Source organism: Tubulanus polymorphus, chromosome 2 (genome assembly GCF_964204645.1).
Source record: "Tubulanus polymorphus chromosome 2, tnTubPoly1.2, whole genome shotgun sequence".
In the NCBI taxonomy this organism is placed as follows: Eukaryota; Metazoa; Nemertea; class Palaeonemertea; order Tubulaniformes; family Tubulanidae; genus Tubulanus; species Tubulanus polymorphus.
In genome coordinates, this window is record NC_134026.1 from 11,821,043 (window position 1) to 11,834,715 (window position 13,673).

At 36.3% G+C, this 13,673-nt stretch overlaps 1 protein-coding gene across 3 annotated transcripts in view; it reads left to right on the forward strand.

Annotated features, from left to right (window-relative positions):
• Positions 1 to 8,051, forward strand: part of LOC141899955 (protein Hook homolog 3-like) — a 114,947-nt gene extending 106,896 nt beyond the window's left edge. For 2 of the 3 annotated variants that reach the window (XM_074786596.1, XM_074786597.1), the window contains exon 22: positions 1,304 to 1,576. In XM_074786596.1, the coding sequence (XP_074642697.1) occupies positions 1,304 to 1,422 (119 nt within the window). In that variant the 3' untranslated portion in view covers positions 1,423 to 1,576. Of the gene's footprint in view, positions 1 to 1,303; positions 1,577 to 7,292; positions 7,421 to 7,809 lie in introns of those variants that run through there. The other variant, XR_012618651.1, reaches the window with a different exon arrangement.
• Positions 8,052 to 13,673: the final 5,622 nt, after the last annotated feature.

Genomic DNA, 13,673 nt, shown 5'->3' on the forward strand with positions numbered 1-13,673 from the left:
GGTAAATAATTTTCCAAAGGATTTTCAATATAATAATATAATTAAATATAATATTCCAGCAATAGATTTTAATAAAAATATTTATAGACATGAAGTTTTAGATTCATTAATTAATTTAGATATTTATGTTACTGAAAATAATAATTTTAATGTAAAGATGGAAAATATATTTCATGTATATTTAATTAATTTTAAAAAATTAAAAGAAGCAAAAAATGGTTATTAAAATCTAATATGAAGTATTGGCAGAACCAATTATTTTTTTGCAGTTTATTGTGCAACAACGGGGTTTGGTATAAGTTGGAACAATCATTAAATAAACCAAGTCTACCATTAATTTTATCAGTCTTTAGATTTCATATATACTTTCAAATAAGATTAATATTTAAATGTGTTAGAATGTCCTTTACCAGGATCTAAATATTTTTAAGAATTATATAATAATATTAACTTATCAAAGTTTGTAATGAATTTAATATGAATATAAATAATTCTGATTTTAGAACAAAAACTGGAACAATAAGATCACTTCCTTGTCCTGAAAATATTTTACAATATTGTACACTTCCCTTACCAGTTAATAGTATTTACAATATATATATATACTAATAAATTAGGTTATGGTAAAATAGAAAATATAAATTTAAAAACATTGAATATCAATAAATCAATAGATATAAATAAAGAAAATAATATTGGTTGGGTTGATTTTACTTTAGAAAATAGTGAAGGTTTTACCAAGCCATGTATACAAAGAATAAATCAATCTATTAGAATATATTTAGTTTACATATTAGGATCACAGGTTGAAACAAGATCCCCGATGATTGGGAATGATAATTTTTCATTTGATACACAGAAACAATTCAAAATTTATTCGAAGATTCAATTCATAATGATAAGAATAGATCTATTCCAGACAATATAGTAAGATATCAAAATTATTAAGATAAATCACATATAAGATTAAATTATTTTATAGGTCCTAATTTGTTGATAATCTCTAATTATTTAATATTAAAGATGGGGAATATAATTAGTTATGATAATTTAATTAAGACTGCTGGAATGAATAATTCATTTGGATTAAATGATGTTAATAACAATTATCACTGCTCCAAAACTAATGGAAGGTAAAAAAAATATATACAATTAACAGAAACTAAAACTAAGAATATTAAATTAGATAATGATTCTAAAATAAAAGATTACAATACATCAGAAAATATAAAAACTGATGATATTCAACATGAAATAATTGAATTTTTGAATTTATATTTTTATATGATATAAATGGCTGAAGGTGGAGAAGGATATGAAATGGATATACTCGATGAACCTGGTATAACTGATGAACCACAACCTGATTTTACTGATACAAGTTTTCATAATGATAATGAAACAACATATGGTACTAATTAAGGTGATGATGTTGGTTCAACTAATCCATCAACAGTTCAGTTTGATCTGGACGTATCGGCCCCACACCGCGCGGGATTTACGCGAAACAGCAGAACACAAACACGGCCACTCCCTCAATTTTCAATGATAGAAATCGTGTGTGCATTTCAATTATTTCGGCTGTTAGGGTTTTAAGGCACAATATAAGTTGATGATGTGATATGGCGATGTTAATTAATGATAATTCCGCAGTGAAGCTAGTCACGAACGGTGCCGATTGAGTGTACAGCTGCCAAAAACACTGAAATGTGCGTAGTGCGTAACTATTTGCAGTGAATTGCAGACGAAACATGAAGCCTTAACGGCCGTTTAAGAAAAAATTATACCAATCGCAATTGTAAAATAAAAATGAGATAGAACCCTAAGTTAAAATTCTGGCCATTTCTAAAATGTTATTAATTATTATTACTAATTTTTAGTCAGTGCGGAACGTTAACTTTTCCAACAATAATGAGGGGTGGTAGGTAGTCATGCAATTCAAGTCATCATTTATTACACGTTACTTCCGTGTTGTTGAAAATCTCGCGAGTCCTGGACTAAACCCCAATGAACAATGTGATCTGTGTGCTGGCCACAAATGCACACAGATCACACTACACTACCCATTACACACTCCAGTACCCACAGCTTTCATATATCAATCCAAATATTTAGTGGCTTTCTTCCTGGATATAATAATATAGGGTGCTAGTAATAAAGTGATAGGGTGCTAGACATTTAGTAAGAGAATTAAAATTTTTAGATGTGAATATTATCATCATTTGAAAGATGATTATTATATTAATATCATTTATAAAAATGACAAAATATTAGCAGAAACAACTTATAATAATTTAGAACAATCTAGAATTAAAGGAATAAGTAATAGTTATGAAATATAAAATGTTACTGGCTGATTTTACTTTGTATATTAACCCTAGCTTATACTTATATTTACTATTGTACCTTAGTACCACCTACTTTACTCTGCTTGAAATTTGTTTAGTTCATTACTGCTTTTATATTGCCTACTACTCCCTTGTTCATATCAATATGATAAATCAAATGCTATGTACATCACGTGTTAATAAAGATTGAGAATTTTATTCATCATAAGTGGTAAAGTAGTACATGTAATTATATTTCGAATGTGTATATAATCTAGAAAGAAGAATTCTGAAAATAAACTGTAGCAGTTTATTATCATCTATTTTGTCCATTCTAAACTGGTAGAAAAGTCATTGGTGGCATTTTTTCCTACTGTCATTTCCACTGGTGGCATTTTTGCCGGTGGCATGTTTTTTTTCTGGTGGTAATATTTCCGTTGTCGTATTTTCCTACGATAGTTACAATCAGCTAATTCATTAATTAATTCTCTAATTCATAATCTATTCTTTAATCTTAGGAAACAATTCATATAGCCTGGTGAAAGGAATTTATAATAAATTCATTGATAAATAGATCTTTAATCTAAAGGAAAAGTTAAATGGCTAGTAAGTGCAAATCATGTTATCAGTAAATTAAGTAAATATCCCCTATCCATCCCCAAAAAAACAAAAGCTTCTTTGGGATGATACGTACATAGAGGAACTACTGCAAAGACATCACGAAGAAGATTGTTATTCTTGAACCCTAAAAATTAAACTTAGGAAAACTCAATTTCATTTTTGATTTTCTCCCTTTTGCTTTTTAAAAATTTACTTTATATGTTATTGCTACGCGGATAATAGCTAAATATACAATGCAAAGACTGTTCATGCATTATAATCGATTGATTAATTATTGGATCTAGCTTAAATCAATAAATGCGATAAGATGTTCAAGTAACTAATTGGTAACCAATGAAGTGACGATATAGTCTTAACTCAGACAATTCTCTTGCTTTTGATCATTATTCAATCAGTAATTAGGCCCTACTGATTCATATATAAGGGGATAGTTTTAAATTTCACTTAGTCCAATATTAAACTACATGCTTAAAGGACAGCTCTCAGAAGATGGAAATAATTGAAAGTTCCCGAGGTGGCCAGAAGTTGTGTTACAGTGGTTACATGTATACAGAGCAATACAGAGCAGAGGTGGGATCTGCTGGGTGTGTGTAAAAAGAAATGATGGAAACATTAAATCTAAGGAAACATTAATAAATAACAAAAGCTTGTCTTCAAACTCTATTTTGAAGACTTTGGGATGATACGTACGTGGAGGAACTACAGCAAGGATTTACAAAGAAGATTTTAATTCTGGAACCCCCAAAAAATAAACTTAGGAAAACTCAATTACTTTTCTTATTTTTTCCCTTTTGCTCTTTAAAAATTTACTTTACATGTTATTGCTTCGCGGATAATAGCACAATATGCAAGCGCAAAGACTGTTCATGCATTATAATCAATTGATCGATTAAATAACTATTGGATAGGCTTAAATCAATAAATGTGATAAGATGTTCACGTAGCTAATTGATAACTAATGAAGTGACGATATAGTCATAACTCAGACAATTTTCTTGCTTTTGATCATCATTCAATCAGTAATTTATCAGCAATTAGGCCCTACTGAATCATATATAAGGGGCTATTTTCAAATTTCATTTAGTCCAATATTAAACCCCATGCTTAAAGGACAGCTCTCAGAAGATGGAAATAATCGAAAGTACCCGAGATGGCCAGAAGTTGTGTTACAGTGGTTTCATGTATACAAAGCAATACACCAAAAAAGAAAGTATTCGCTGGGTGTGTGTGAAAAGAAATGGTGGCTGTAAAGGAAGCTTAATGACGAGTATAGAAATCACTGGACCTAGAGAAACCGCAGAACATAGTCATTGTAGAGATATGACAGAAATTGAAGTAACTAAAGCAAGATTTCAAATGAAGAAACGAGCTGAAAATACGAGAGAAATTCCAATTCAAATACATTCAGAAATAATTTCAAGATTTAACAACCCAGATGTACAAAGCCGATTACCTCACGCTGATACATGCAAGAAAGTAATGCAAAGAGTTCGATGCAAGAAATATCCAAAAGATCCTGCAACCCATGATGAGCTGTTCATTACAGATACATGGTCTCTAACCCGAGAGGATGGAGAGGAGTATCTGATGTACGATAACGCGAGCACAACATCAAGAATCATGATTTTTGCAACAGACATATGTTTGAAAAAACTCTGTGAACCTGATTCGTGGTTCATGGACGGAAATTTCCAGATGGCACCAACTTTGTTCGAACAGTTGTATGTAATCCATGTCCCATTGGCTGATTCTGCTATTTCAACCGTTTATGCATTCCTTCAAAGGAAAACTCAGGAAACGTATGAAGAATTTCTCACCGTATTATGTGAAAAGTGCGATGAGAAGGGACTATTTCTCTCGCCGAAAACTGTTGTGACAGATTTTGAGTTGGCAGTTCTCAATGCAACAAAATCTGTGTTAGGTGATATTGAAATAAGAGGATGCTTCTATCATTTATCCCAGTGTATATATCGTAAGATTCAAAACCATGGACTTGCTACTATGTACAGGGACGATAAAGATTTTCAGTTATTCTGTGGACAGTTAAATGGACTGGCCTTCTTGCCTGTGGATGATGTTGAATCCGGATACAATCATATACGCTAGACTGCTCCAGAAGAGGCAGCTGAGCTTGTTGATTACTCCGGCAGTAACTTTGTTTCAACGTACCGTAAAATCCGTGCTCCAGGTGGACTGTTCCGTTTAAAGCGTGTTCCCCCACAGTATCCTCCAAAGACCTGGAACATGCATACTGTTACCATAAATTCTGAGGACAGAACAAACAATTTGTCAGAGGCTTGGAACAATAAATTCCGTATATTGGTCGAAACAAAACATCCATCTATCTGGCGTGCTATCGAATGCTTGCAGCAGGAAAATTGCGTTGTTGAAACTGTTCTGGCACAAATGGAAGCTGGGAATCCACCGAAAAAACGTGTCAAACGAAATTACGTTCAGCTACAAAATCGGCTGAAAAACCTCTGTGAGCAACATCGCGATGGTAAATCAAGTATAGTTGAATTTTTGCGTCGTGTTGGACGCAACCTGCGAAATTAGTGGACAAATGAATAATGATAACTGCGCTGAATATTGTGCTTTCTTGTATTATTGTGAATATGTTGCTGCAATATTGTAAATATCTTGTAAATATTGGTTCTTGTAGATATGCAACTAAATAAAAAGATTTAAAAGTGAAGTGAATTTAATTTATTGTTTTTAAATCAAAGTTAGTACTATACCATACAACCATATCAACACTTAGTACAATACCATACATTAAACAATCTTAACCCATAGTCCTATGAGCAGGTAATTAGTTATATCAGGAAGACTAATTGTCTTGGGTTGGTGATATCAAAGAGGACTAATTGTCAGAAGACCAAGTGGAAAAGACTAAATGTCCGGGAGACTAAATGTCAGAAGACTAAATGGGATTCCGGTTCTTTCTCCCCTCACATTTACGACACAATCAAGATTTATTAGAACGGTTAAAACACATTATACCTGGTAACGATAGATTCATTTCGTTTGATGCTAGTTTCTTTTTTACCAATGCTCCTCTTAGGCCTACCGGGGTTTTCTTAAACTAAGCTTCCTTCGGTGGATTTTAATTTTGACATTCCTGCTGATTGTATTATCGAATTAATTGAACTTTGCACTCAGAACCCCTATTCAGTTTCAACAATTCATATTTCGAACAAGTTTTTGGCATGGCTATGGGGAACCCGCTTAGTCCCATTCTAGCGAATCTATTCCTTGAACACGTTGAAACTGAATTACTACCTCTTGACACGGATACTCCCCCTAGACTTTGGTTACGATACGTTGATGATATTCTTGTGCTTCTACCTTTTGACTTTGATATTGATCTATTTCTCACATTTATCAACTCTTTTTATCCCTCCTTGAACTTCACATTTGAATTGGAAATTGATGGGAAAATCCCTTTCCTTGATGTTTGTATTCACAATTGTTTGTCTTGTTTAAAATTATCAGTTTATAGGAAACCTACCCGCTCTGGATCATACCTGCATTCTTTCTCCTAACATTAAACTTAGTGTTGTCCAAGGCTTATTCCTTCGTGCGCTAAGGATTTGTGACCCCCTTTTCTTGGATGATGAATTAACGCAGATCAAGACTTCTCTTGATAAATGAACGTACCCCGACGACATTTTGAATAAAGCTTAGTTGTTGCTAATCACGTATACAAAACCAGCCACAATTTTGATTTTGAAAATGCCTCCATAATTTCCCACTGTCCGGAAAAATTTAAACGACAGATTTTGGAATCGGCTCTGATTATCGAAAACTCGGGAAATTGTGTCAATTTGAATAACGGTTTCTCGCCCCCAAACTTGTTGATCTCCAAATTTCTCGCGTCTCTTGTATCCCCGTTATATTAATTCCCTCCATTGTTTGCCTTGAATATCGCTTGCTTGTTTCCACTCACTCACTGATTATCGCCTTTCGTGTTCCTTCTCTTTGTTTTCAATTTGATTACCCCTTAGCTTGTCCTCACGTTTAATCACTTTAGTTTGTGTCTTCTGTTTTTAAATTACTTTAATCTATATTGCCCCCTAGGTTGCCTTTGCTTACTTTACTATTGTTTTCCAGCTGTAATGTCATTACTTTTCTATTCCCCTTGCAACATTTTAATCACTCCTAGGTTTCTATTGTTTTGGTCTTGTATAGATATCTTGTAATATTCTCCTGTTCTCAGTACGCCTGATGATGGCTAATAGTCTTTAGCCGAAACGTTGCGCAAATATATACAATGTATACTCTTCTATTCAAGTTTCTCGTTTTGGCTGAATTTATTGTGGAATTTCTCTTGTTAATTTCAAGATTTACCTACCAAGATGTACAAAGCTGATTACCTCACGCTGATACGTGCACGAAAGTAATGCAAAGAGTTCGACGCAAGAAATATCCGAAAGATCCTGCAACCCATGATGAACTGTCCATTACGAATGGTTAGCGGTAAAAATCCCCTGGGTAAAAATCCCCTCGGTGAAAATCCCCAATTCTTCAAAGTAGATAGAAATACCCTTTCTGAATGTAGTGTAAGTAGATACAATCTTAAGGTCAATTAATTCGTATAATTGATACGTATCCAGTTTATCATTGTGGAAGAATCCAGGTAATCCAGGTAATAATGCCAGAGGTAAAAATGCCATAGGAAAGAATGCCAGAAGTAAAATGCCAGAGGAAAAATCACATCATCGGTAAAAATGCCAGAGGGAAATATAAGGAAAAAAAGAAAAGAATTTATCAACATTGGGATTTTTACCTACTTTGAATATTTGGGGATTTTTACCTAGGGGATTTTTACCCTGGGGATTTATACCTCCAACCATTACAGATACATGGTATCTCACCCGAGAGGGTGGAGAAGTGTTCCTGATGTATGATAACGCGAGCACAAGAATCGTGATTTTTGCAACAGACTTATTTTAAAAAAACTCAGTGAAGCTGATATTATTGTTCACGGACGGAAATTTCCAGATGGCACCAATTTTGTTCGAACAGTTGTATGTAATCCATGTCCCTCTGGCTGATTTTTCTACAGTTAGTGCATTCTTTCAAAGGAAAGCTCGGGAAACCTATGAAGAATTTCTCACCGTATTATGTGAACAGTGCGATGGGAAGGGACTATTTCTCTTGCCGAAAACTTTTGTGATAGATTTTGAGTTGGCAGTTCTCAATGCGACAAAATCTGTGTTTGTTGATATTGAATTACGAGGATGCTTCTATCATTTGTCCCAGTGTATATATCGAAAGAATCAAAACCTTGCACTTGTAACCATGTACAGGGACGATAAAGATTTTCAGTTATTCTGTGGACAGTTAAATGGACTACTTTAGCCTCCTTGCCTGTAGATGATGTTGAATCCGGATACAATAATTTACTGCTGCAGAAGAGAATGCTGAGCTTGTAGATTACTTCGGCAGTAACCTTGCGTCAACGTACCGTAAAATTCATGCTCCAGGTGGGCTGTTCCGTTCAAAACGTGCCCCCCAGCATCCTCCAAAGAACTGGAACATGTATACTTTTGCCATGAATTCTGAGAACAGAAAAAGCAATTTGTCAGAGGCTTGGAACAATAAATTCTGTATATTGGTCGGATCAAAACATCCATCTATCTGGCGTGGTATCGAATGTTTGCCAGAGGAAAGTTGCGTTGAAACTGTTCTGGCACAAATGGAAGCTGGTAAGCCACACAAAAAAAAACATGTCAAACGAAATTACGTCCAGCTACAAAATCGGCTGAAAAACCTCTGTGAGCAACATCGCGACGGTAAATCAAATATTGTTGCCTTTTTACGTCGTGTTGGGCGCAACCTGCGAAATTAATGAACAAATGAATAATGATAACTGTGCTGAAGATTGTGCTTTCTTGTATTGTGAATATTTTGCTGCAATATATGTAAATATCTTTTTTAGATATTCGTTCTTGTAGATATGCAGCTAAATAAAAACATTTAAAAGTGAAGTGAATTTAATTTATCGTTTTTTAATCGAAGTTGTTACACTTTGTACTACATATTATCCATAAAACAATCCTAATCCATTGATAGAGTCCTATGAGCAGTTTAATTAGTAATATCAGGGGGACTAATTGTATTGGGTTGGTGATATCAAAGAGGACTAATTTTCGGAAGACTAAATGTCCGGGAGACTAAATGTAAGAAGACTAAATGGGTGGATTCCATTCTGAATTGCATGGTGCGCTTGGTGCTGAACACCGTTATCGCTGCTTTGCAGCTATATTTGATTTCGGTTTCGATGTTATAAAGGGTTCTTTTTGCTCTCCGAGCGGCGTTCAGAGCAATATCTAACGATTGAACACTCATTATTCTGGTGGCTATGGGCTGGTGGCTGGTGGCTTATTCCACTCGTATTACTAGCTTCCGAGGTTCCTATGCAAAAACTGACTGGCCAAATCATCTAAAATTTCCGGCAATCCGTCGATTTCTACCTCTGATTTGTAGCAGTTAGCTTTATTCATATCCCACTTTATTCGTGTCTGTGTCGGTGGGAAGTCGCTTTGATTGCGTTAATGGTTAGGATACCTACGATTATATGTCTAACTGCGGGATTGGTATTCTTGCAGAAATGAGACAATGGAATTCAGAAATAACGGGTTCAAATCAGTCAAAGACTTTCAGCAAATTCGGTAATCAAGGGTTCATCGGTTGTGTCGAGTTTAGATTCGGTAAAATGTAAGATGTCATTACGCGAGATAAAGGTACGAAACTCACTAAACGGGGATTTAGCCTGGGAGCCCACACGTGTAAGCAAGTCAACAAAATGCTATCGCGTTCCTATGCATTAGCACTTTCCAGCAGTGTGGGGTGGTGATTTCAGCTAGCACTTTGTTGTGTGTCCCCGGATGACAACCGTGGCTTTTTTTTGTCTTTTTCCCGCTCCACTCCGTTACGTGTCTGTCTTTCTGCAGGCCGGACGCCGAGTACCTATTGCTGTGGTGTTTGGCACCTTTCGCATGTTTGCGGATTTAGTCTCCGAACGTAAATAGGTTATCTGAACATGGTAGCAATGCCTCATGGGTACTAACCATGGTATGTTCATCATTTCGCTTGATAAGCCTACCATTACTGGCCACTTAAAGTTTGTATCTCCAAGTAACCAGCTCCCAACATCTTGCGTGTATTTATATTTAGCAGTCGATCTACGATTGAGCGCCCCACATCCAAGCGTTTTCGAATTTTTTGTCCTCGTTCTGCTTTTTTTGGCGTGAACAACATCAACTTTTGTCTCTTTTACAAGTGCCGGTGAGTGGTCATTCCTACGTTTAAGCCGAACAAACCCAATGCCTTCGGGCATGGGCTGTATAAGAACAGTGTATTTCTCGGCACAAAAGGTATGAGGGGCATCTTTTTTCTCAACTCATTCGGAGATAATTAAACAGTTGTCGGGTTAATCGAACGGGCTGCGGTGTATTTTTGTATTTAGCTCGGACGGCTATTCAATGACCACGTTTTCTAATTTCATTTTGTCCCTGTTTGACGGACTTTGGCGCCCGCTGGTTTAAAATGCGTGAATAATGTGATATTTTCTGCGATACTGTCAAATTTGGAGGTATTGAACTCGCTCTTTTTGAGATCAGCAATTTCGACGCTGTGGTGGTCGGCCGTTATGCCGAGTGACACAAGTATCGATTCGAACGTAAATTGCTGTTTTTCATTCTTTTCGACTGATGTCTGCAGTTTTGCGAAAGTTTATGGTTGCCGAATCGTAGTATTGTGATTGACCGGTACACCGTAGTTACTGATGCGGAATGGCTTTGGGTTATATTAAGGTCTATCCCACAGGTGTTGGAGTCAATTTCACAGTTTACTTAAGTAATGAAAATCTGGACTTCAACAATATCAGTAATGGGAAAGTTAGGGTTCAGGCCAGAGGTCGAGACGCCCGCACTTTTCATATTTTTTCTTCCTTAATAATTGGGGTCAATAATCAATAAATAATAAGAATAAAACCATCGAAAAAAGTATATGAAATAAAAAAATTGAACGATGTGTTACAGGAAATGAAACATTAAAAAATAGTAAAAACTAAATACGGTGAAAAAACTCAGCTCATTTAAGTTATGGTAGTATAAACTCAACACGTGAATTTAGGGTATTTCTACCTGATAAATGGAATGTAAGGTTAAATGATGATAAATTAAAAGATTTATTAAGTTTTGAAACAATTTGTCATGGGAAAAATGAAGATGGTTTACATGATTTTGAAATTGTTGAAATAATTGTTGAATGAATATGAAAAAATATGAAACATTGATTGGTTGAATAAAAATGAAAAATACAACAACCAACTAATAAAAAATTATCACAAAATTAGTAGATTCTGACATTCATTTGCTAGTGAATTAAACGCCATTGTACATGATCAGTGTAAAGGTTGTATATTTCTGGATATGGATTTTCCACCTATGTTATGGTTGCGTATATCTACCAGTGTTGTGAATCCGGGTTTGGTTCTCCAACTAGCGTTGTGGTAATAATCCTCTCGTCGATGTTGCGTCATCGATGAATGACGTCATCCGGAATTTCAGATTTCATGGTAAATTTTAACATTTTGATATCTACCTTTTCGACTTTCTGATTGTGGGACTGTGGATGAGTTTAGTCTTTATAATCCCATTTTATCTTTATTCAAACTTACGATGGGCGATTTGTCTTATGCTTCGTATGCTTCGTAAAATGATAAACTATGAGGTTCAATTCTTCATTTTCTTATTACCGAAATTCCTCATTTGCTTTATAATTTGAAATGATTTCTACATTTAGTTCTTCGAAGCATTGTGTTCCACCGTACTTCATGCTAGTCTCAATCAACAGATTGTTATCCAAGCCAATACCTTTATCGAGGGTAAGCCAGAGTACTAAATTGCTCGTTGTTCCTGTTCTAATGATTTTGTTTTCAAAGCAACTTCTGATCACTAATGCTATTCCTCCTGACCGAAACCTAGAAATTTTTTTCACGATTATTGGTGATTAGGTGGTATTCCCTAAACTAGTAAGTAATGTATTCGCCGAATCTTAGTCAGTATCGTCCAGTTTGGTCTCGGTCAGGATAAGAATGTCATGTGATCTTACTCTCATGAAATTCGTTTACAAAAGTTTTACTTTTCAGTCCACACACATTTAATGTTACTACGCTAATGTCTGGTTCCGTGCTTGCAGCCTAATCTTGGTTGTTTTCGGTTGTGGTTAATATTGTTTATTTTCAAGAGAAATTATAACAGATGGTCATGCATAACATTTCATATAAATATGAATAAAGAGTCGACAAGATGTTATAATATCTAGTGAAGGATAGCCCAATAAAAAGCAAGAATGCTTGTTTAGAGCATTGGGCCACCTTAAAACACACACAATCGCACATCATTCATTCCCCTCGCATACAGATTTTCAAAATCAACTGATGGAAGCACGCAGCTCCTCGATCCCAGCCACTTTATATAAGGGTAATCCACGCACACACGCAGCCCCTCGATCCCGACCACTCTATATAAGGGTAATCCACGCACACACCACCCCTTGATCCCAGCCACTTTATATAAGGGTAATCCACGCACACACGCGGCCCCTCGATCCCAGCCACTCTATATAAGGGTAATCCACGCACATGTACGCAGCCCCTCGATCCCGGCCACTCATTATAAGGGTAATCCACGCACACACGCAGCCCCTCGATAGCAGCCACTCTATATAAGGGTAATCCACTCACACACCACCCCCCGATCCCAACGACTTTATATAAGGGTGATCCACGCACACACGCGGCCCCTCGATCCCAGCCACTCTTTATAAGGGTGATCCACGCACACACGAAGCCCCTCGATAGCAGCCACTCTGTATAAGGTTAATCCACGCACACACCACCCCTCGATCCCAGCCACTTTAAATAAGGGTGATCCACGCACACACGCGGCCCCTCGATTCCAGCCACTCTATATAAGGGTGATCCACTCACAAACGCGGCCCCTCGATCCCAGCCACTCTATATAAGGGTAATCCACGCACACTCGCAGCCCCTCGATCCCGGCCACTCTATATAAGGGTAATCCACATTGTCGACGAGTAGAATCGGACAACAATCGCGGTTGTAGACATTGTCGACGAGTAGAATCGGTCGACAATCGGGGTTGTAGACATTGTCGACGAGTAGAATCGGTCGACAATCGGGGTTGTAGACATTGTCGACGAGTTGAATCGGACGACAATCGGAGTTGTAGACATTGTCGACGAGTAGAATCGGTCGACAATCGGGGTTGTAGACATTGTCGACGAGTAGAATCGGACGACAATCGGGGTTGTAGACATTGTCGACGAGTAAAATCGGTCGACAATCGGGGTTGTAGACATTGTCGACGAGTAGAATCGGCCGACATTTAGGATTGATAGATCTCTACTTTTATCTGGAGTTGAGCCGCACGTCCCTATGGCGTAATGTCGTAAGATTCAATCAGTCCAATATTGGCGGATTAATTCCAAATACCAGTCCAATGTGATAAGTCTCCGCTGGAACTATTTAATGCTATGGACTTGAGCCCTGCGCGACTCGTGGATATTTGAAAAGTCATGAAAAATCGTTTCATACACAAAATACGATGACAAAATGACTAAATAAACACGGAACAGTAAGAACAAGAAAGATCAGAGGTTTGCAATGATGGTTTATTTTTTGAAATCGGT